We start from the raw sequence: 23,289 nt of genomic DNA, 5'->3' as shown, positions 1-23,289 counted from the left end.
ATGGCGCGCGAAGCGCGTCGCAAATTTTTAGGGCGGGGGGGTAATTACCCCCCCTGAAATCTGTTGGCGTGCAAAACTTGTTTTTGTTAGGGATTTTTTATTTTGGTGGGGTATTTACCCCCCCAAATTTGTTTGGGGTGCCGTAGTGTAGTATGTACAGAAAATCTAGTATAGAGCTGCAGAGATCATTTATTAAATTTATTCAAGCAGACAGAAGGACATAGTACAGGATTATTTATATAGTAATTCATTAAAAAAGATAATACTTAAGTAGGTGTATTTTCAATTAAAACATTTATAAAAAACATACATTCGTGTAAAAAATATAACAATTACTTGGATATTCTGAGTATAAAAATAACAATAATATCAAAACTAAATATGATAAATACAAAGGTAGAATAATGGAGTTAAAAGTTTACACCGGCAATAAATACAGAAAGTCTAGATGAGTAATCCATTAGTTGGAACAACAGGAACACATTGTAAGAACATTCCCACAACAACATTAGTTAGAAAGTGTACCTTTAATCATCCATAAAATATGTTGCTCATGACTAAACAAAAACAAAAATCTTTTTTCTGCTAGAGATTCCTTTTAAAAATGGACGGAATATTGTGTCTGATTAACCATCTAAAGGGTGTGCAAAAAAATGCGAACATTATCTAAATTCAAATTGCGCGGCTGGTGTTAATAGTAGAAAACGATATGTATATCGTTAGAATCGTCATACACTCTAGTTTTTAGAAATATAAGTACTATTTTTGTGCGTTTTTGTTTAGGAAGCTTCATTTAAAATGTAGGAAATGTTAAAAAAAAAGTTTTTAGTCAGTTGGGACATTCTACCACATAGCTGCTTAATTATTTCTGGCACAGGAACCGTTCATATATTTCAAAAAAATGTAAGCTTTTCTATTTGCACACCGTGTTATCTATTATTTAATGATTTACTCGAAAGTCAAGTTTTAAGTCAGTTAGGACATTTTTCCACGTAGCTCCTTAACTATACGTCGCACAGAAATCGTATTTAAATTTTCAAAAATTGAGTTCTTAATGGTTCCAACGGTATGCATAACATTTTACTACTATTAACACAAGCCGCGGAATTTGATTTTAATCCTGGAATGTTTGTAAGAAATCAGAGATCACAGAATAAATGGGAAAATCGCCTTTCTTGTACTCGGATATTCCTAAAAATAATAATAATTTTAACTTATAAAATCAAAGCTTTTCTACATTAAGCGACTGACCGTCTGTTCTGTAAGCTTTAAGTGTTGATTTAGGCATTTTAGAATCATCCTAACTAATTAAAACTTTATGATGCCTGAAATGGTTAGGTACAATTTAGGATGCGTAGCAACTCTACAGTTATGTACTAAAAGTCTATAAGTTCTAAAATTTATTAAAAAAGGAGCAAAACCAAGGATGACAAATTCCATAAAAGCAAAGTTTAAAATTCAGACGGCAGGGCCAACGAACACTAAAACTTGACGAGTGTCAGATCTATATAAGCAAAATATTGAATTATGAGTCTAAACTAAATTGAATGTAATTTTGTTTCTAATTGTAAATTTAATCTAAATCGAATATAAATTTGTTTCTTAAATTGCTTAAACAATATTCTGACTTGTTATACTAGGAATCATTATTACAAAAATCAGATTCGTTATTAGAAGAAATTATACCTTAATAAACTGTTTGTTGTACCAGGTGTGTGACATAAATGCAGCTACAGTTTGGTTGACACACACCCACACCCAGACAACAAGCATTGTGGTGTGGGTATATCCTAGCAACTAGAAATAATAATATTTACTATAGTTTGGTTGACACACACCCACACCCAGAAAACTAGCATTGTGGTGTGAGTATATCCTAGCAACTAGAAATAATTATATTTACTTTACTATAGTTTGGTTGACACACACCCACACCTAAACAACTAGCATTGTGGTGTGGGTATATCCTAGCAACTAGAAATAATAATATTTACTATAGTTTGGTTGACACACACCCACACCCAGACAACTAGTATTATAGTGTGGGTATATCCAAGCAACTAAAATTAATATTTACTATAGTTAGTTTAGAACCGGTCCTCAGCCTTAAGAAAAATTATGTCTAGCATCGTATTATATCCAGTATTCAATGAATATAAAAATGCACAATCATTAGATTAAATATTTTTTTAGCCCGTGCCTGCGGCATCTCGCGGCTAAAAAAATTGTTTTAATCTTATAATTGTATATTTTATATCCATAGAAAGCTGTTTATAATACGATGTCAGAAATAACTTAAATCGCATTGTATTATAGACAGCATTTCCGTGGATTGGAATAGCTCAGAAGCAGTTAATCCAGCGGAAATAAATCGGATTCTATGTTTATTTATCTTTTAATGTCCTATCCCTTTATAACTTACCAAGGCTAGTGAAGTATATATGAGAACTTCACAGAAATAATGTGGACAAGACACCAACTCAAACAGATCTCCCTGCAACAAACAAACAAGGATGATTACTATCATAAACAGTGCAGCCTTGAAAGTCACAATAAGAGGCCTCTAGGAACACTTGAAGGAAGAAGGGGGGAGGTGGTTGAGGGGTAATTCGAACCTTTTAAAACTTTTTTAAAAATTGGTAAAGGGGAGGGGTATTTTTAGGAGCATCTTTTGTAAGGGCGATTGTAATCTCCCCCAGAATAGTTATCAACATTCCCTGGACCTGTAATAATCCTATTATATAAAGTAGTAAGTGTTTTTTGTCTGTCCCGAAGGAACTCGCTAACCGCTGAACCGATATTGTTCTCCTTTACAGTGAATCTACTTATAGGACCTGGGAAGGTTTTAAACTATTTTAGAGGAGGATGTCCTAACCCCCTCCGCCCCCCAAAAAATATTTTTTTACTCTTTTGAAACTCAAATTTAAAAGAGGATGAGGTTGACTTTTCCCCTCTCCTACCTCAAATGCCCCTAGAGGCTTCTAGAGGGCGTAGCCGCTAGTACGTGGATTTTGTGACAGGGAAATTTATGTAGGTTGCTTATGTAGTCCTCATATATTGGTCAATATGTTCATCAATGGTCAAGGGAGGGGATGGAATAAAGTCATAAGGGAGGATGTGAGTATCGTTTTATTAGCCAGCTGGGAGAAGCTCTTTATAGAGGTATGCGAGAATCTCTAACAATAGCTACGTTTTCTATATCAATAAAGCTAAAGAAGAACCATATCGGTTATTGATTATTTTTGTAGTGTTTACATACAGATTTAAGTCTGTTTGTGCTATATAAGATCTCTAAAACTGCTATGAAACAGTTATGCTTCTACTAACCTGAGGTATTCCGTGTTTGTTGGCATTTTTAGATTTCAATCCAGCAAATATTTTGTGGGCTCTGACAAATAATATCAACTTTCATTTCCTCTTTTTATTAGCTTTGTTGACTTTTTTGTGAAAATTTCTATTGCCATTGATCATCTACTTACTATGTGACTTAGAATGTCCGTCTAGTACGCTTTGCAGGAGATGGGAATTTCAGAGACATGCATGCAGGGGTGTATTATATTCTGCATGGGATTATCATTGTTTTCACCTCCTTGGGGAGAAAAACAAGAAAAATGTGTTGGAGAGAGAAAAAATGAATAATAAAAGAGTTTCTGTTAAAAGGGAAAGGTAGGTTGCAGGTAAAGTCCGTAAAAGTGTGTGTTTTAAGGCTTAAAAATAGTAGTAGAACCATAATATTCACTAAATATGTGTTTTTCTTATTGAAAAGAACTATAGACAAAAACTGGGGGGGGGGGGGGGGGCAATATAAGAGCACATCTTAATTTAAGTATCTGAAAATAAATAATGAAAAATAAAGTTGTTCCTAAATTGATGAATCCAAGCCCAAGAAAAAATGGCCACACAGAGACAAGTCTTGAGGTTTAATAATTCACCCAGGTTTATATGTTCTTCTGTATCAGTACTATAATATAATAAATATAGAAATATGGTCATACAGAGACAAGTCTTGAGGTTTAATAATTCACCCAGGTTTACATGTTCTTCTGTATCAGTACTATAATATAATAAATATAGAAATATGGTCATACAGATGCAAGTCTTGAGGTTTAATAATTCACCCAGGTTTACAAGTTCTTCTGTATCAGTACTATAATATAATAAATATAGAAATATTGTCACACAGATGCAAGTCTTGAGGTTTAATAATTCACCCAGGTTTACAAGTTCTTCTGTATCAGTACTATAATATAATAAATATAGAAATATGGCCATACAGAGACAAGTCTTGAGGTTTAATAATTCACCCAGGTTTACAAGTTCTTCTGTATCAGTACTATAATATAATAAATATAGAAATATGGCCATACAGAGACAAGTCTTGAGGTTTAATAATTCACCCAGGTTTACAAGTTCTTCTGTATCAGTACTATAATATAATAAATATAGAAATATGGCCATACAGAGACAAGTCTTGAGGTTTAATAATTCACCCAGGTTTACATGTTCTTCTGTATCAGTACTATAATATAATATATATAGAAATATGGTCATACAGAGACAAGTCTTGAGGTTTAATAATTCATCCAGATTTATATGTTCTTCTGTATCAGTACTATAATATAATAAATATAGAAATATGGCCATACAGAGACAAGTCTTGAGGTTTAATAATTCACCCAGGTTTACAAGTTCTTCTGTATCAGTACTATAATATAATAAATATAGAAATATGGTCATACAGAGACAAGTCTTGAGATTTAATAATTCACCCAGGTTTATATGTTCTTCTGTATCAGTACTATAATATAATAAATATAGAAATATGGCCATACAGAGACAAGTCTTGAGGTTTAATAATTCACCCAGGTTTACAAGTTCTTCTGTATCAGTACTATAATATAATAAATATAGAAATATGGCCATACAGATGCAAGTCTTGAGGTTTAATAATTCACCCAGGTTTACATGTTCTTCTGTATCAGTACTATAATATAATATATATAGAAATATGGCCATACAGAGACAAGTCTTGAGATTAAATAATTCACCCAGGTTTACAAGTTCTTCTGTATCAGTACTATAATATAATAAATATAGAAATATGGTCATACAGAGACAAGTCTTGAGGTTTAATAATTCACCCAGGTTTACATGTTCTTCTGTATCAGTACTATAATATAATAAATATAGAAATATGGTCATACAGAGACAAGTCTTGAGGTTTAATAATTCACCCAGGTTTACATGTTCTTCTGTATCAGTACTATAATATAATAAATATAGAAATATGGTCATACAGAGACAAGTCTTGAGGTTTAATAATTCACCCAGGTTTACATGTTCTTCTGTATCAGTACTATAATATAATAAATATAGAAATATGGTCATACAGAGACAAGTCTTGAGGTTTAATAATTCACCCAGGTTTACATGTTCTTCTGTATCAGTACTATAATATAATAAATATAGAAATATGGTCATACAGAGACAAGTCTTGAGGTTTAATAATTCACCCAGGTTTACATGTTCTTCTGTATCAGTACTATAATATAATAAATATAGAAATATGGTCATACAGAGACAAGTCTTGAGGTTTAATAATTCACCCAGGTTTATATATACTTCTGTATCAGTACTATAATATAATAAATATAGAAATATGGTCATACAGAGACAAGTCTTGAGGTTTAATAATTCACCCAGGTTTACATGTTCTTCTGTATCTATACTATAATATAATAAATATAGAAATATGGTCATACAGAGACAAGTCTTGAGGTTTAATAATTCACCCAGGTTCATATATTCTTCTGTACCAGTACTATAATATAATAAATATAGAAATATGGTCATACAGAGGCAAGTCTTGAGGTTTAATAATTCACCCAGGTTTACATGTTCTTCTGTATCTATACTATAATATAATAAATATAGAAATATGGTCATACAGAGACAAGTCTTGAGGTTTAATAATTCACCCAGGTTCATATATTCTTCTGTACCAGTACTATAATATAATAAATATAGAAATATGGTCATACAGAGGCAAGTCTTGAGGTTTAATAATTCACCCAGGTTTACATGTTCTTCTGTATCAGTACTATAATATAATAAATATAGAAATATGGTCATACAGATGCAAGTCTTGAGGTTTAATAATTCACCCAGGTTCATATATTCTTCTGTACCAGTACTATAATATAATAAATATAGAAATATGGTCATACAGATGCAAGTCTTGAGGTTTAATAATTCACCCAGGTTTACATGTTCTTCTGTATCAGAACTATAATATAATAAATATAGAAATATGGTCATACAGAGACAAGTCTTGAGGTTTAATAATTCACCCAGGTTCATATGTTCTTCTGTACCAGTACTATAATATAATAAATATAGAAATATGGTCATACAGAGGCAAGTCTTGAGGTTTAATAATTCACCCAGGTTTACATGTTCTTCTGTATCAGTACTAAAATAATAAATATAGAAAATTAGAAGAACAATCACTTAATTAGTAACAAAGTGTAGTAACAATCCGATAATATTACTCTATTGTATAAAGTAGTAAGCTATTTTCGTCTGTAGCGAAGGATCTCGCTTACCACTGAACCGATTTAAATACCTGTATTCAGGCGCCTGACATAGTATCCCAGTGGCTGTACAGAAATAGTGAGCATAACCAACAATGTAGTGAATAATGTTCATCCTACTGGTCGACTAAAACAAATATTGTTACATATTAACTTTCAAAATAACAATCTATAGGTAATTTCCTTAAAAGTGTCTTGTCGAGCATAGAAACCCCCAGTTTTATTTTAAAATATATTGAAAAGGAGTTTTTTGTTTGCCCCCCCCCCCATCCCCCTCTGCAGGGCCGTGTTTTAGGCATTAGAAAAGTTTGGTAGTAGAATGCATGATTATACGCCCAAACGTCACACAGAAGACCTTTTAATTCCACGACCTTGATGTCGCGCACCTGACATTGCAGCAGCATGGAACTATTTTAACGTATTAAGTTACAGCGTTAAGTTGGGCCGAGAATCTTATTTCATTACCTGGGTTGGCCGTTGCAGAAGCTGAAATCCCATATTAGGAAAAACATATTCAAACAAGTTTTAGGGTATCTTACTAATCTCTGATGTAGATAGAAACCCTAAAATCCTTGTAAGAATATGGTTGTCCTAATATGGTATTATCAGCTTTTGCAACAGCCAATCCCAGTTATGAAATACCAAACCGTGCATTAAAATTGAGTGTAATAATATCAATTTTTGGATGCTTATGGTAAAATATATATATACCTATCTATATATCTTTTTAGTAGCGAAGCTACTCTATAATTCAAAATGTCCGTCCGTCTGTCTATCCGTCTGAGACAAAGTGGGGGAAACGTGATTTACTCGGCTCCTATAAAAGATAGACAGCTGAAATTTTTAGTGAAGATTCTTATAACATATGCCCATCTAATCTATACATTGTTTTGTCCATCCGTCTGTAATTTGGGGTGCTAGATCGATTCCTACATTTTCATGTTTTTTCTGATTTTCTCAAGTACTTTTTAAGATAATGGGCTGAAATTTTCAGGGATCGCTTAAATTTACATTTTACATATTTTTCTGAAGTTTTATTACGATTTTTATATTAATAGGGGTGCTAGATCGATTCCTAGATTTTTAGGTTTTCTATTGTTTTCTCAATTCCTATTCAGGATTTGCGGCTGAAATTATCAGGGATTGAATATGCTCATATTCTAATATTTCCATCAAGTTTCATTAAGATTTGTGGCGTATCCTCATAGAAAATTTTTAAAATTTTTTTTTCAATTTTGTACCCCCCCCCCCCCCCCCCCCCCGACTACCGACGAACAACTATTTTAGGTTAGGTTAGGTTTTAGGCTAGGGAGCCGAGCGCTGCGGCTAGGCAGGCTAGGGAGCCGAGCGCTGCGGCCAGAGTTCATAGTTCGTTATCGGGGGGGGGGGGGGGGGGGGGGGGTACTCAAATTTTCAAAATTGAAAAAAAAATTTCTAAGAGGATAATACCTGAAGTTTTCGTCATTTCCCTATTTCATCAAATATATAGGTAGGATGACACTGGTATATTGTTAATACATTCATAATATACATTCATAATTTCTGAGCTTCGCTACTTATGGATGCTGTCATCCTTGTTTTAAATATTGTCACACGTTTATAATATCAATTTTGGATGCTCATGTTGAAATATATATATATATATATATATATAAGAGGTTAACTCACAAACAAAATATGAATTTTACATATGTATTCAGACATTACAAATTGTTTCGTGCATGTTTGCACTCTTCAGATGTCAATGTAAAACTAAAGTTGAAAATAAATCTAATTTAAAGGATTTTTACTAATATTTTAGAAGATTTTTAAAACATAATATATATAATATATGTATATCTATCTATATATCTTTTTTTAAATATTGTCACACGTTTAACACATCAGCAGTAGGAACATTTTTTTTATTTTGAATTTTCTATAGGTACCTACCTTAGCATTGACAAAAGCACATTCATAAAATCTTCTAAAGCACTGGATGCACAGCAGGGTTAAGGCCAGTAGTATGTTAGCTTTGCTTTCACTGAAAACAACATTAGTGTTCATAATTTTTATATATAAGTAACAGGATGTCTTTGTGTCTGCCTGCCTGTACCAAAGGATCTCGCGCTAGCCGCTGAACCTATATGGATCTCCAATACAGTATAGATTCTCAGTGTGGGTCCTGGGAAGGATTTTAAATATTTTGGGGGAGGGTACTACCACCCTCCCAAGAGAAATCGAACCTTAAAAAAAACCTCCAAAATTTCTTTTTACTTTTTCTACTTAAAACTAAAATTGAAATTGAGAGAGAGGGGGGGGGGGAGAGTGACACCAAACAAAAGAAATTGAAAATCCAATGAAATTGGTCGAGACAAGAAACTTTTCTACCTTTAAAATTAATCTACAGATGGCAAATTAGTTTATTGTAATTTGGGGTGTACATGCGTAAAATTTACATCAATTTATCGTCTAATGCCTTATTTGCCAGTGATAATTTTATTCAAAAAACTACTACATAGGCATTTTTTATCCTAATGCAAATAATATTCTTAAAATAGTATAAAAGTTGTAGGTACCTAGGTGATCTATTCTCCGTACAAACCACATCCAATGCAGTTAGGTAGGATTTAGGTACTTCTGTATGCATCACGTAACTTGAGTAGGCTAAATAAAAACATACGTCTGTCATAAATAAAACTATTAATGATGTCTTTCAGAAAGAAGAACCACTGAACCGTTTGGGAATGTTCCTATTGATCATAGTCAAATGACCAGTGAGCATCTTATGTATAGCTCAATTAGTACGTTCGTCCATATTGCCATCAACCATGAATATTAGCATATGCTTTCTAATGGTGGAAATATGATTTAACAGGCTGCTTATATTAATGACTAGAGGCGGCGTTCTAAAATTATACCGCTATTGGCTAGATTGAATATTAATCTTTTTCTTCCATTGACCTATCCCTGAATATCAATCCAACTACAAAAAAGTTACTATTCATAAAGATTACTACGACTTTAGTTTCGTTTTTTCAGCATTTTTTAAAGATTAAATGTCCTTTTCTGTCACTTCCCTTTCCTTCCGTCTTTTTAAAATTTCATTATTTTAATTTAAAACTGTATTTATAACTTTGTCTCTCTTTAAAATATTTTAGGATCTTAGTATTTTTTGTTTCAAATTATCGTCCTAAAAGGGTTAAAATGTCTAGTTAAATGTTAAATTTTAGTTTAATTTCTGAACATATTACGGACGCGTCGCTAGTATCAAATTATCTTAAAACTAAGTTTTCTCTGATTTACTATTTTATAAATTTAAATTTTCTATTTTATGAATAGAAATTTAATACTTTAATATAATTCAAATAGCAACATGAAATAAAAAATGAATTTATTCTTCATAGAGTAAAATAATGGGTCTCATCGTTCTAGTCAATGGGAGTTTATTATGGATTATTGGGGCACTATGAGTATCAAACATTCTATTATTGGAAGATTCGAGCTCATTTATAGACGTTTATTTCCTATATAGATCTGTCATGGATCTTGATGTAATAAAGCAAGCCGTTTTATAAAAAATCTGTCGAAAATAATTCATAAGGTAAAAAACAGAAAAAGTAATCGCTCATATAGGTATAGAATGATATGGATTTAAATTGTGACAAATTGCATTACTCAAATAAAAAGAAAAACCAAGATTACATTTCTAAAGTGTTACGAACAGACTTTTGGGCGAAAAAACCAAGTTATAATGTTGCTGCGCTATTTAATGACTAGTTACCTTGGTAAAGCAGAAATGGAGTGTATATGGAAGAAAATATGTAGAAATGGAGGAACCAAGACTTAGGAACCTGGATGAATCTGCAAAAAAAAGAATAGTAAAGTTTCTACAGTTAAGAAAGATTCTTCCTGTAATGTTTGAATTATAATTATTCGAATATTATATCATTGTTAGACATATTATAGATCATTCGTTGGCTTAAAAACTTTGGGGACTTTAATTAAATCTTGATTGGGTGGTACATACAAACGAGTAGTGTTCAAGAAGTTTGACCAAGTGGGGGGGGGGGGAGTTTTGACACATTTGACACCTGGCACAGAACCTGGAGGTCTATCCAAAAAATCTTAAAACTTCGCGAAATTCATCATATAAGAATGATTTTATCTCTAATAACCTATCCTCTCAGTCCAAAGATAAAGCCTAGGTGCCAGGTTTACGCAAATGTTGGGGTTGTTCTGTACAATCCATCTCTGGAGTTGAGAATATAGAATAGAACTTATGGACAATCATATCCCATTTAAAGAGTAGCTGCGCTACTTGTGTAAAAATATACTAAAACCTGACAAGCTTTGTTTGGGCTGGACCGTTTAATGTTTTTCCATATCGAAATGCCTCTAACAAAAATAAAAATATTAGTTATTTATCGCATCGTATTACAAACAGCTTTCCGCGAATTTAAAAAAAAATTATTAACTTAAAACCAGTTTTATTAAGTCTTATTATACCAAAGGGACAGAAGGTCCGGGCTAAGAACTGGTATTAATTTTTTTATTTTTACTTTAATATTTGTAAAAAAATATGTTTCAGTATGGCTGAGAACTGGTTGATATCCAGCTGATGTTGATCAGTTTTGTAGCCATACTGAAAATAGCCCTAATATTAAATATATATCTAACAAGGATGACAACATCCATAAAAGCGAAGCACTGAAACGGTAAGACAAACGGACATTAACACATGTATAGTGTCAGAACTGAATAATTAGAAAATAAAAGTATGATAGTCGAAGCAAAATTGTAAGTAAATTTGTTGAAAAACTGCTTGATACAGGATGTTTATGGGCGTATTTACATTCTTAGGACTTAATTATAGAGTTGCTTCTCTTATAATATTGTACTTTGTTGTCCAAGAAATCAATATACCAAAAATCGGATCAAACTGATAATTAGATCACATAAATTTTTTTTTGTTTAAAAAGTACCTAGAAAAATCAACGTGTTTAAAATGGACGTACGAACATTCTGGTAAAAATTATAGAGCTGCTACGCTTTTTAAATCGTACCTAACTACTACAGGAATCACCATGCAAAGTTTGAAATCCATAGAACAATTCTGACATGCCTAAATTAACGGGAAAAAAGCTATCTATCTCGGACGGACGTACGGACCGAACCTAATTATAGAAAAGCTTCGCTTTTAAAAAATAAGAAAATGCCGAGATAGGACAGTGGAAGATAAATTAATGTAAAGGACCGAATGCACGGGCCAACAAAACAGGGACTACTTCTATAACTTTTTATTATATTTAATTGTGGAAAATTCTTTAGTTCAAAACAATACAGAACCGGTTCTAATCCAGCGGAAACTTACCAGCAATAAATTGTGGAAGACTGTGTTCAAAATGTTCAATTATTCCATTGAAAACAACCATTATTACTGTGAACACACCTAGAACAAGGACAAGTAGGTCAGGGATCTAAAGGGATAAGACCATGGACGATATATTCATGTACATCCTCAATGATGATACAAAAAATTATTAATTTACAATTAGTGATTGAACCGTAATGAACCAACCAATCAAAATTAAATAAAAGCCCCCACAGTTGTCAGGCCAACGATTAAAGAATTAGAACAAATTCAGACCTTAAATTTGTAGGTATGTCATCCAGTCGGACAAACAAACAAACCTTAGTTATAGAGAAGCTATGCTACTTTCTCTATAACATTAACGCTAAGCCACAAGAGGCCGCTTGAGGTGGTGGAAAGTTGAATTTCACCCCCCCCCCCCATTTTTTATTTTAGTTTCAATAAGAAAAAGGAAAACTCCCCCCACCCCCCTCCCATAAAAATAGTTACAAAGCTTCTCAAGACCTAGGAGAAGCTACATTGTAAAGGAGAACCATATCGGTTCAGCGATTAACAAGATCCTTCGATACAGACAGACACACACAGATCCCGTTACTTTAATATGAGGATTACCGAGTATAAAGTGAATAACATGTAAATCATAGGAAAAAATATACATTTTCTAAAATCTGAAATAAAAACAGAAAATTATTATTCTAAAATAGTTTTTATAAACTTTATTTTTAACATAAAATAAATGTATTTACATGATATCACAAAAATATTTAATTGATGCCTAAAAAAATTAAACTTGTAACAATGGTTATATAATTTCTTGGATCTTTCACTAGATTATCATGTTCTCTATTACAGTGAAACTGGCAGCGGGCCAATATGACAATACCCCCTGTCCAATCCACACTATTTAACCTATCACCTTCCCTCCTACTGGATAAACGAACTGACCAATAAATGAGTTCCATGTTTGCAACTTAGATTGACAACAATTTATCCCCTGTCATAATATCCACTTATATTCTATATCCATTCTTGCAAGCAACACTGTTTTAACTGAAATGAATCATCAAATAAATAATCAAATCATTGTGCTTGCAATTGCAAATTTGAAATGAAAAGAGTACATTTTCCAGGGAGGAAGGAGACAATGGACTTTTCATTACTCTAGTCCCCAAAGTTTATATTGATAAATGTTTTTCAATATGCGATAAAAAAAAATAAATACTTTCCCCCCTCACTCCCTCTTCGAATTGAAAGCCCCTAGATGCTAGGGGCACAGCTGCTACTTTCTAGTAGCTGGATGTCTAAAGAAGAAGAAAAGATAACCCTCTCAACACCCCCCCCCCCCTTCCATCTTCGTATATTATTTATTGAAAAAATTTGAACCAAAATACGAAACATAAAATGAAATAATTGGATTTAAATTGATGAATATTATTCTCTAATTCTGGTATAAAATATAAATACACAATGTTATTACAGTTAGGTATACATATAAAGTCCATTAACTTAATATATGTTTGATTAAAATATTTTTCTGTTGATTTTATGGTATCTCTGCATATAAAACTTAACATCAAAATATGCCTAGGTATAGATTTGTTTTTTTTATATCAATTTTCCTTGAAATAGAAAGATATTTCAAAACTTAGGCTTGCAAAGAAACTATTTGAGTATATTTAGTCGGAAACAGTTTGTTCTGTAAGCATATTTATGACTTATGGCAGATTATTGATCATGACGCAATCAAACATATAATAAATTGATGGACTTACTGTAGTAAATAATAATAGGTAATAATAATAAAGAATCAAGATTTTTTATTCCGCCAGTCCAAAAATTCATTCATTTCCAATTCTTCATCCTCATCAAGATCTAAACAAAATAAAATAAAATGTTAGAATTGTCCTATCGATTTCAAACTAGGTATTAAGATTTATTTAACAAACAAGTATAATTCAGAGAAGCATAGCAGCTATATAATCATTACCAGAAAGGTAGTACATTTTAAACATAATGATTTTTTGCTGGTATTAATTTTTATTTTATTATACGTAGAAAATTGTAAAAAATATATAATTTTCCAGTATTGCTTAGAAACCGATTAATATTCGCTATATTAGAACCAGTTCTAAGCTAAATTAAATAATCATTTGTTGTATCGTATCATAAACAATTTCTACGAATAAAATAAATAGGGTAGTGCGGGGTAATTCCGGTCAATTTTTTGCTTCAACTTAAAAAAAAACATACTTCCCAAAATCTTTTTCCGGTTTTTAAGAGTGCAAATGAACGATATGGCAATAACGAAGAAGCCTGTCTTGGTCCCATTAAGATCTCGCAACTAGAAGTCGGTCAAAAATCGGTTTAAAGAGCGGCGGTTGGCCTATACCGGAATAACCCCACCGGTGGGGCTATTTCGGTCAGTTGACTTTGGGAGGGGTGGAACACCCCCTTAAAATATTTTTTTTTAACATTTTAAACTATGAGTAGAAAGCTGAGGTCATTAGCTTTCTAACAGTACTAGTCGCATGCAGATCCGACAATTTTTTTACCACATTTTCCCCATTATAAAAAAGTCGGTAAAATCGCAAAAAAACATCAATTTTTTTCATGCAAACTTTTTAAAAAAAATCATACTTTTTATTATATGATTAGGTTTTTTTAAGCTTTATACATAAATTAGAGGCAATTTCTGATTCGCAGGTCTTGGAATTTCTTGAAAAAAGTGATTTTTTCCCAAAAAAAATTAAATTTTAAAAATCCTGCCAGTTTTGACAGCAGTTTTTGATACATTTTTTCTTGTCTCAAATTGGCTAGGATTGACCTATAAGGGTGGTTAAGGTGTCTAAAGATGCAAAATTACATGCCTGACAATTAACTCGAAATGATATGGGGTCTAACTCTAATATTTCAACACATTTTATGCAACAGGAGTTTTGAAAATGCAAAATCTTGAATATGTACTCTAAATCTTGGAGATAGAACCCATATCCTGGGGAGTTTTTGTTAGGACATGCAAAGAGCTTTCTTTAGACACCTTAAACACCTTTCTAGCTTAATCCTAGCCGATTTGACATAAAAAATCCAAACCGCGCAAAAATCGCGAACACCCTCTTATACGAAAAAGATGCAAGGGTTTCATATGGAATTTTAAATCTTCTAGCAGTCTTTCTAATAGACATACCCCTTCTTACATGAGCCAATGCAGCTGATACATCTTCAGGAAAATATTTAAGGCGTTCCTTTGGGTGATATACTCTTCCCATTACTATAAAAATGTGTCTGAAAAATTTTTAATGTCTTTACAAATTGAAAAGCTTAGGCAACAAAACATGATATAATACAAGCAGTAAAATGACTAGTAATGTACATCAAACAACAGGCAAGGCAATGATTAAAGCTTAGGTCATGCATTTAGGTTGTTTATGCTTCCAGATCACCTAAATAAAACATTAGGGTATTATACAGTTATAAATATAATAATGAAAAAAAGTAAAAAAAGTGACCGGAATAGACTATTTTTTTTAGACGAAATAAAAATTATGAAAAAATCAAGTTAGAACAACGCCTCCAATTGCAAACGATAAATGATTGCCATATCTTTCATTTTACAAAAACCCGGGGGTCGATAGGACTTACCAATTTTTCACAATTTTAGATTGAACATGGCCTATTTTGAAATTTTATTTTTGCAAATTTTTTGCAACTTTTTGAGGGCAAAAAAATCGGAATTGACCCGATGACCGCATTAACCCCGCACTACCCTAATCAGAAAATTAACACCAATTTAGTTTACCAGTGTCTTTGGTCACTTAGGTCTAACAAAACTGGTTTTAATATTTTAATATCCGCGGAAAGCTATCTATAATACGACGCGATAAGTAGCTATTATTGTATGATAAAATTATCTCGTAGATTTTTATAATAATGATTCCTATAATGATTAGGTTTTAATCTTACATGTGTTAGATACCAGGGATAAGACAATGGAGGATAAATTAATAAACAATTCCAATGATACTATACAAAATTACCCCTTATAACTAACCTGAGTCATCTCCAGCCTCGCGTTTCTTTTTCAACTCTTCCTTGGCAACTTTCAGCTTCTCCTCCACCTCATCCTTTTTCAGCTCTGCTTCTCGTACCTGACAATATAATGGATATAATATACGCGTGGATATTATGCCAATGGATTTATTAATACCTGGATCTTACACCATTTCATCATGTAGTCTAATATCGTGCATGCTAAAAAAACGGTTCCTCCAATCCCCTCCCTTTGTCCAATCCCATCCATCTCATACTGAATGAACGAACAAACCAATAAATGATGTTCAAGTTAGTAACCTAAAGGGTGTGCAAAAAAATGCGTACATTTTTAAAATTTAGATTGCACGGCTTGTGTTAATAGTAGAACAACGTTATGCATACCATTAGAACCGCTAATGAAGTATATTTTTTGGAAATATTAAAACGATTCCTGTGCTGCGTATAGTTTAGGAGCGATGTGGTAAAATGTCACAACTGCCTTAAAACTTGACTTGCGAGTAAATCATTAAAGATTAAAGTATATAAAAAATATGTACCTTTTTAAATTTAATTGCGCGGCTTGTGTTAATAGTAGAACAACGTTATGCGTACCATTACAACCGCTATGAAGTCTATTTTATGGAAATATAAGAACCATTACTGTGCTACTTATAGTTTAGGAGCTACGTAGTAAAATGTCCCAACTGACTTAAAACTTGACTTGCGAGTAAATCATTAAAGATAAAAAAAAGTGTGTGCAAAAATGCGGACATTTTAAAAATTCAAACTGCTCGGTTTGTGTGAATAGTAGAAAAATGCTATGTATATCGTTAAAACCGTCATAAGCTTTAATTTTTGGAAATATAAGTACGATTTTTGTGCTATTTTTAGTTTAGGAGCTGTATTGATAAATATGAGAAAAGTGGAAAAATTTAATCTTTAATGATTTACTCGCAAGTCAAGTTTTAAGTCAGTTGGGACATTCTACCACATAGCTCATAAATTATACGTAGCACAGGAATCGTTTTTATATTTCCAAAAAATAGACTTCATAGCGGTTCTAATGGTATGCATAACGTTTTTCTACTATTAACACAAGCTGAGCAATTAGAATTTTAAAAATGTACGTATTTTTATTTGCATACCCTTTAATTTAATCTTTAAAGATTTACTCGCAATTCAAGTTTTAAGCCAGTTGGGACATTTTACCACATAGCTCCTAAACAATATAATACGTAGCACAGGAATCGTTTTTCTCGTATTCATTCGAATCCGGTGGATTATAACCGGTTCTCATCAATACGAAAAAACTATTTCTAGCATCGAATTATATCCAGCTTTCTATGAATATAAAAATGTACAATCATGAGATTAAAACCAGTTTTTTAGCCGTGCCTTCGGCACCTCGGGGCTAAAAAAACTGGTTTTAATCTTATAATTGTACATTCTATAACCGCGGGAAGCTGTTTATAATACGATGCGAGAAATAACTATTATATTTCCAAAAAATAGACTTTATAGCGGTTCTAATGGTATGCATAACGTTTTTTCTACTATTAACACAAGCCGCGCAATCTAAATTTTAAAAATATCCGCATTTTTTTTGCACACACTTTATATTGACAACAATTTTTCCCCTGTCGTAATATCCACGTATATTATATGTCCATTATCATGACAGAAGAAATTTTGTCGTAAATTTTGGTTGTTGTGAATGGATAGATGGATCAATATTTAGAGATATAGAATTTATAGATGTAAGAATATACGGACCAAAAACTGTATGCCTAATGGTTAAAGGAATCTTTCCAAAAAATAACCAGCGGTCTATCTTGAAAAGCAGCCGAGAAAATTACATTTCCCTTATAGCGTTAATGCGGCCTGACAGACGGACATACAAAGTGAATTATAGAGTAACCAGTAAGTGCTTACCCTAGACCATGCTTGCATTTGTTCATCAATTTCAGCCAGCTGTCTCTCAGTTGTGTCCTGCAGCTCGCCCTCGGCCTGAGCCTCATCCGCAGCTGCCACCTCCGCCGATATCTCCTTCTTAAATGCTTCCCACTCCTCTTCAGCGGGATCCTAGATGGATGGTTATAATGATAATTATTAGGCCACGGGTTCGAATCTCGCTGTCATGTGTACAACTTGCAGCTTCGCTCCTAAATGCCATAAGGGTCACCTCAGTAGAGGGGAGGGGGGGGCAGAGGGGTAATCAACCCTCCCATAGCATCTAGGGGGATCTATATTCGAAGGTAGACATAGAGCCCAGAAAAAAGACTGGAACCACCCGAATTCATATTAAAATAGCCTATTACCTGCCAAAGACTTAAATTTCAAATTAAAATAAGCCAAAGCAACCCTTGGACTTAAATCTTTAAAATCAAATAGCCAAAAACCACGCGGCTTTAAGCTTCCTATAAATAGAAACCCAATCCTAGTGAGATCTTATTCAACATACAAAATATCTAGTCATTAGTATTGAATCTACTCAGTACTCACGTTATACGTTGATCTGTCCGTTTGTCTGTACCTACCTTATATTCTATTCCTCTGGCCTTGGCGTCTTGAATAGGATCATCAAAAAATCCTTCTGGTAAATCTCCTTTATCATCTTCTACAAACAAAAATATTTCATCACTTCCAGGGGTTACATCCCAATTATGAAACACAAAATTACCCATTCTGTAGTTAAAATTATTAGTGACACTTCTAGTTTGTCACAGTCAATCATGATTTGAGAAAAGTCCCATAAGGTTTTAAGCCCACGAAACAGCTGAAATCACTTAAGACTGGAACATCTATCTACCTATAAATCTAGGTATCCATATCTCTATGTGTATGTACCTATCTATCTATCTACCTAGTCCTACATAACTATCTATCTAGGTATCTATCTATCTACCTTCTTGTGCTGGTTCACTGGTTGTGCTGGAAGACTCTGGTTTTGGGTTAGGTCCAGGCACAGGTACATCTGGAGGTCGTGTTCGTACTTTTACTCCATTTGGCTGGGGGGGAAAAAGAGAGTTAAATGTAATTTGATTTCACTACATCAGGATTGTTATTTTCCTTATCCTTAAAAAGTAACAGGATGTGTGTCTGTTTTAACCGAATGATCTCGCTAACCGATATGGTTCTCCTTTACAATGTAGGTTCTCATAGGTCATGGGAAGGTTTAGAACTTTTTGGTAACCCTCTCAACAAAAATCACGGCCCAATTTTTTTTCTTCATTTTTCTTTTTAAAACTAAAATTGGATATGGGGGGAGGGTCGAATTCATCCCACCCCCACAAAGTGCTAATAGAGGCATCTAGGGGCGTAGTTTACTAACAATATAATATTATTTCTAAAAAAGGAATATTTTAACATTACAAATTGCATATGTATTTTTTGTGTTTCTAAAAAACGCAGCGGTCATCAGGGATAATACAATGGACGACCAATTGATGATAAACAAAACTTCCTCTTCTGTGCATTAAACTTATTTGTTGAAAAGATTTATCACTAATAGTTCGGAACTAACCACCTAAAGTTTTTGAATCAACGAATAAGATAAGGTGGATAATGGATATAAAAATAAGTACTAGTGTAATTTACAGTCAATAACCACTCCCTCCCTATAAAAAAGTCTGGATAAGATTATACCTTATTATCAAAGAAATCTCCAGGTAATGACTGTTCTTCCTGTAGATGTTTGATGGATCCGCCAGCTGGAGTCCTGTTATTGGCCAGAACTGGAGCACTGGACGTCCACTCATGACCTGTCGCCTTGGAATTTGCTCCTAAAAGATTACAGGGCTATCTAATATATTCTGCACAAGACTCATTTTTTCCCCGCCAGCAAAAAGTTTTTTTGAACAAGGATGACAACATCCATAAGTAGCGAAGCTCAAAATTTATGGATGGATATCCAGAAAAAAAACAAATGTAGAGCAGTTTCATAAATAACATTAAACTAAAAAATCACGAAACCTTGTAAGATTTATAACGTGAAAATCTAGGAATCGATCTAGCAGGTCAAACAATAAGCAAATCTTAATGAAACTTTTGGGGGATATGTAAATTGCGTATTTATTTAATCCCTAAAAATATCAGCCGTCTCTCTCGAATAGGAGTAAAGAAAATCATGAAACTTAAAAATCTAGGAATCGAACTAGCACCTTGATAAAAGTATGCAGAATATGAAAGTATTCACTCCGTGAAAATTTCAGCCGTCTATCTTAAATAGGAGTTAAGAAAATCACGAAAACTTAAAACTGTAGGAATCGATCTAGCACCCTAACCAATTGACGAGTCTTAATGAAACTTTGTGAAAATATGAAAAATGTTAACATTAGGTATTAATCCCTGAAAATTAAAGCTCTCTATCTTTTATAGGAGCCAATAAAATCACGTTTCCCCCTTTTTGGTTCTGACAGACGGACGGACATTTCGAATTATATAGTAGCTTCGCTACTAAAAAATGGAAATAAAACATGAAGTCGCAAAGACCAACAAATATTATTATTAGTGCCTACTTAAAATAATAAAAATATATATGTATCTGGATCTACAGGGAGGTAAAACATTGGCCCAATGATGATACACAAAATAACCCCTTCTGTAAATTACATTTAGTGGTTGTAACATTTGAAAACTCAACTTAATGAACTAACCAATCACAAGTCAATAAAAGTCCACAAAGTTGTTAAGCTAACGAATAAGAAAACGTTATTATGAAACTTTGGGGACTAGTGGAATAAACATTCCAATGTCCCTCCCTTCCCTGAGTAGTTTCACTACCAAATTATACCTGGAACCGAAACCCCAACGCCAGAACTGGACTTGTTTTTCAGGATTGATTTCTGTGGGGCCTTTTAACAAAAACATAAACATTTGATATTCTTCTGTTGTAATTAATGCCAAAAATTATTGTTCATAAAAGTAACCTTTAGTAGTAGTTACATTCTTGTATTACTCAAAACAGCTAATTTGTTTTTTTATTTTATCTTTGAAACTAACTACCTAGGTATGTTTGTATAACAAATTCTTCAAAATAATAACTAATCTAAGTAAAGTAGCTCTTTTACTGCATTTTAAAACTATATCTATTCATTTTTAGTGATTCATTTACAAAGTTTATTTGTTTTTTTTCCTTGTTAAGATTGAGAAAAGCTTTCGTTTTGGCGGAATCAAAAAAGTTTTCAGGTACTCCGGCTTTCCTGAAAAGAAGAAAATATTGAGAAATTGATTAAGCAAGTAATGTATTATTAAATTATATTCTGCATGGTTGTTAATGTTTGTAGCCATGATCATTCTCTGAAGTTAGGACAGCACTGATTATTTATAAATAGACCCAAAATCACCAAATACTTACTTAGCAAATTTTCTCCTTTCTTCATTTTGTTCTTCTGCTTTACGTTTCTTTTCTTCCTCTAAAATAAAACATTTTCATTTTATTAAACAAAAGGTATTACCTATCCCCTTAGGAAATTTTTCTCAAAATTTGACAATTTATATATTTTCAAAAAATATTTATTCTTTAATCTCGAAGTCAAAAATACTTTTAATTTTCAAGTCTGAACCTAAACCTTAAAGATTGGCTCTCAACACGAGAATGTCTGATATTCAAAATTTGTAAGTGACTAATTTTATATAAATTTAGGTAGATTTTTCCATAAATTTATACCCCAGGATCCGGATCCTTGGACTCAAAATAATGCGGATCCTTGCAGATCCGGATCCACAACACTGGATGAATTTATGAAGTTTTAAGATTTTTTTGATAGGCCTCCAGGTTCAGGAGCTGCATGCCTCCAGGTAGTCTCTGGACTTCTCCCCCCTCTTATAAAGTTAGCCGACAAATTAGATATTTCAAATTATCTAATAATACCTACCTAGGTACTATTTAAGGGTTAATAAGAAATTGTCTCTATAGATATTATATGTTTTAGAAATTCTAGCAAGGTAGGTATTTATTTTTAAAATAGTGTAGGTATGTCATTGTCCATTTGTTTTTAACGAATTATTGAATCGTGCTATTGTTTTTTAAATCATGCAAATGGATTTCTGTTACAATGCAGAATTATCTAGAAAGCGTAGCAGCTTTGTAGTCCTACGTTCGTGCGTCCAAAGTATCTTATTAAAATTATTCTGGAAATTCTCAGGGGTGTATATTCTGCACAAGATTTATTTTTTTTTCCCCGGCTACAAATTTTTATATTCCCCCCCCCCCCCCCCTAGTTTTTTTTCTCACCAAGTAGAGGGGAAAAAGGAAAAATATTTAAAGAACTCTATATTTTATTTATTTCATCCCTCCTACCACACATTTTTTTTGTTTTTTAGTACCAAGGAGGAGGGGGGGGGGGGGGGAATGGAAAAAATGTTTTGTTTCATGGGATTTGGAGGGATAAGACAATGAACCTAGAATTAATGTACATCCCAATTGTGATAAACAAAATTACTCCTTCTTAAGTCCTTTTAGTTTATATGCCAACGAAAGTGGAAACGTGTTCTTAAAACTTTGGATACCTGTACAATTTAGGGTCCCATGTTACCTACCTATTAGAGCCAACTCTCTGGAGCTTAATTTGTATTTTTTCAATTTTGCATTTGCTGCGCTGTTGGCCTGTGCACATACATTTTCATAGTTATGGCGGGAGTCAGGAAACACAGGACAATGGCCGATAAATCTATGTACAATGTTTGTACACACCCTATGATAATAACACAAAATCATTAACCAACCAATTAAAATTCAATAAATGTCCCAAAAATTGTAAAGCCAACGAGTAAGAAAATGTTGTTATAAGACTTTGGGGACTAGTGTAAGAAACTGGGGGGAGGGATTTCTCACGCCATAACTAAAAATTTTCCTTTTCTGTCTTCAGCTTCGCCATCATTTGTCGCAGATCATTTTGATTTATTTTTTTAGCCATTTTTAATATTTTAATATCTGAAAAAGTAGTAAGGATTTAATATCTATCGCTATCCACTTATTTCGATAAAATTCGGAGTAGGTACTATTATTGAATATAATGCTATAATGCATTTGAAGCCCTTCGATTGCACGTACTTTTGTCTGTAAAGTTCTAATTTTATGAATAGGGGCCGTTCAGTAGTCAAAGCATTAGTCTTACTCTTAAGAATTACAACTTAGTTTCAACATTTTTAAACGTCTTTAGCTATGACAAGGTTTGAGTCGAAATTAGCTTGAAGAATCTATAAATTTATCAAGGATCTTAAGAGATAAGACAATGGACATTAAAATTGTTTTACATCCCATGGTTGGAAACTTTGGATACCAGTCCCCTCACTCATAAAAATTAATCAAAA

At 32.8% G+C, this 23,289-nt stretch overlaps 2 protein-coding genes across 9 annotated transcripts; both read right to left on the bottom strand.

The window, feature by feature from the left end:
• Positions 1 to 1,115: 1,115 nt before the first annotated feature.
• On the bottom strand, positions 1,116 to 12,617 carry LOC145321620 (polyprenal reductase-like). 3 transcript variants are annotated; one of them, XM_080163068.1, is made up of 12 exons: positions 12,559 to 12,617; positions 11,947 to 12,024; positions 10,916 to 10,970; positions 10,357 to 10,436; positions 9,152 to 9,239; positions 8,526 to 8,616; positions 6,626 to 6,720; positions 3,865 to 3,961; positions 3,328 to 3,390; positions 2,423 to 2,494; positions 1,692 to 1,797; positions 1,116 to 1,193 (listed from the first exon to the last, which is right to left on the bottom strand). In XM_080163068.1, exons 1-12 carry the CDS (start codon positions 12,602 to 12,604, stop codon positions 1,147 to 1,149), a joined length of 918 nt encoding a protein of 305 aa, XP_080019194.1. In that variant the 5' UTR covers positions 12,605 to 12,617; the 3' UTR covers positions 1,116 to 1,146. The 3 variants fall into 3 exon arrangements, with proteins under 3 accessions (XP_080019194.1, XP_080019193.1, XP_080019195.1); XM_080163067.1 differs by having other exon boundaries at positions 1,116 to 1,191; positions 1,687 to 1,797; positions 3,328 to 3,392; positions 3,867 to 3,961; XM_080163069.1 differs by lacking the exons at positions 1,116 to 1,193; positions 1,692 to 1,797 and adding an exon at positions 1,908 to 1,974.
• LOC145321619 (zinc finger protein 830-like) lies at positions 12,614 to 23,220 on the bottom strand. Of its 6 annotated transcripts, none has more exons than XR_013880337.1 (13): positions 22,832 to 23,220; positions 22,516 to 22,584; positions 21,332 to 21,389; positions 21,113 to 21,176; positions 20,768 to 20,831; positions 19,621 to 19,757; positions 18,881 to 18,983; positions 18,513 to 18,592; positions 17,908 to 18,057; positions 15,995 to 16,091; positions 13,696 to 13,818; positions 13,330 to 13,451; positions 12,614 to 12,803 (listed from the first exon to the last, which is right to left on the bottom strand). XR_013880337.1 is itself a non-coding variant. In XM_080163066.1 (11 exons), the coding sequence occupies exons 1-11, from the start codon at positions 22,890 to 22,892 to the stop codon at positions 13,754 to 13,756; spliced, it is 948 nt and encodes a 315-aa protein (XP_080019192.1). In that variant the 5' UTR covers positions 22,893 to 23,220; the 3' UTR covers positions 13,362 to 13,753. The 6 variants fall into 6 exon arrangements, 1 of the variants encoding a protein (XP_080019192.1); XR_013880338.1 differs by having other exon boundaries at positions 12,614 to 12,766; XR_013880339.1 differs by having other exon boundaries at positions 13,719 to 13,818.
• Positions 23,221 to 23,289: the final 69 nt, after the last annotated feature.

Source organism: Acartia tonsa, chromosome 6 (genome assembly GCF_053477335.1).
Source record: "Acartia tonsa isolate MP-2025a chromosome 6, ASM5347733v1, whole genome shotgun sequence".
Taxonomy (NCBI): Eukaryota; Metazoa; Arthropoda; class Copepoda; order Calanoida; family Acartiidae; genus Acartia; species Acartia tonsa.
Note: the sequence above shows the minus strand (reverse complement) of the source record. Positions and strands in the feature narration are given on the sequence as shown.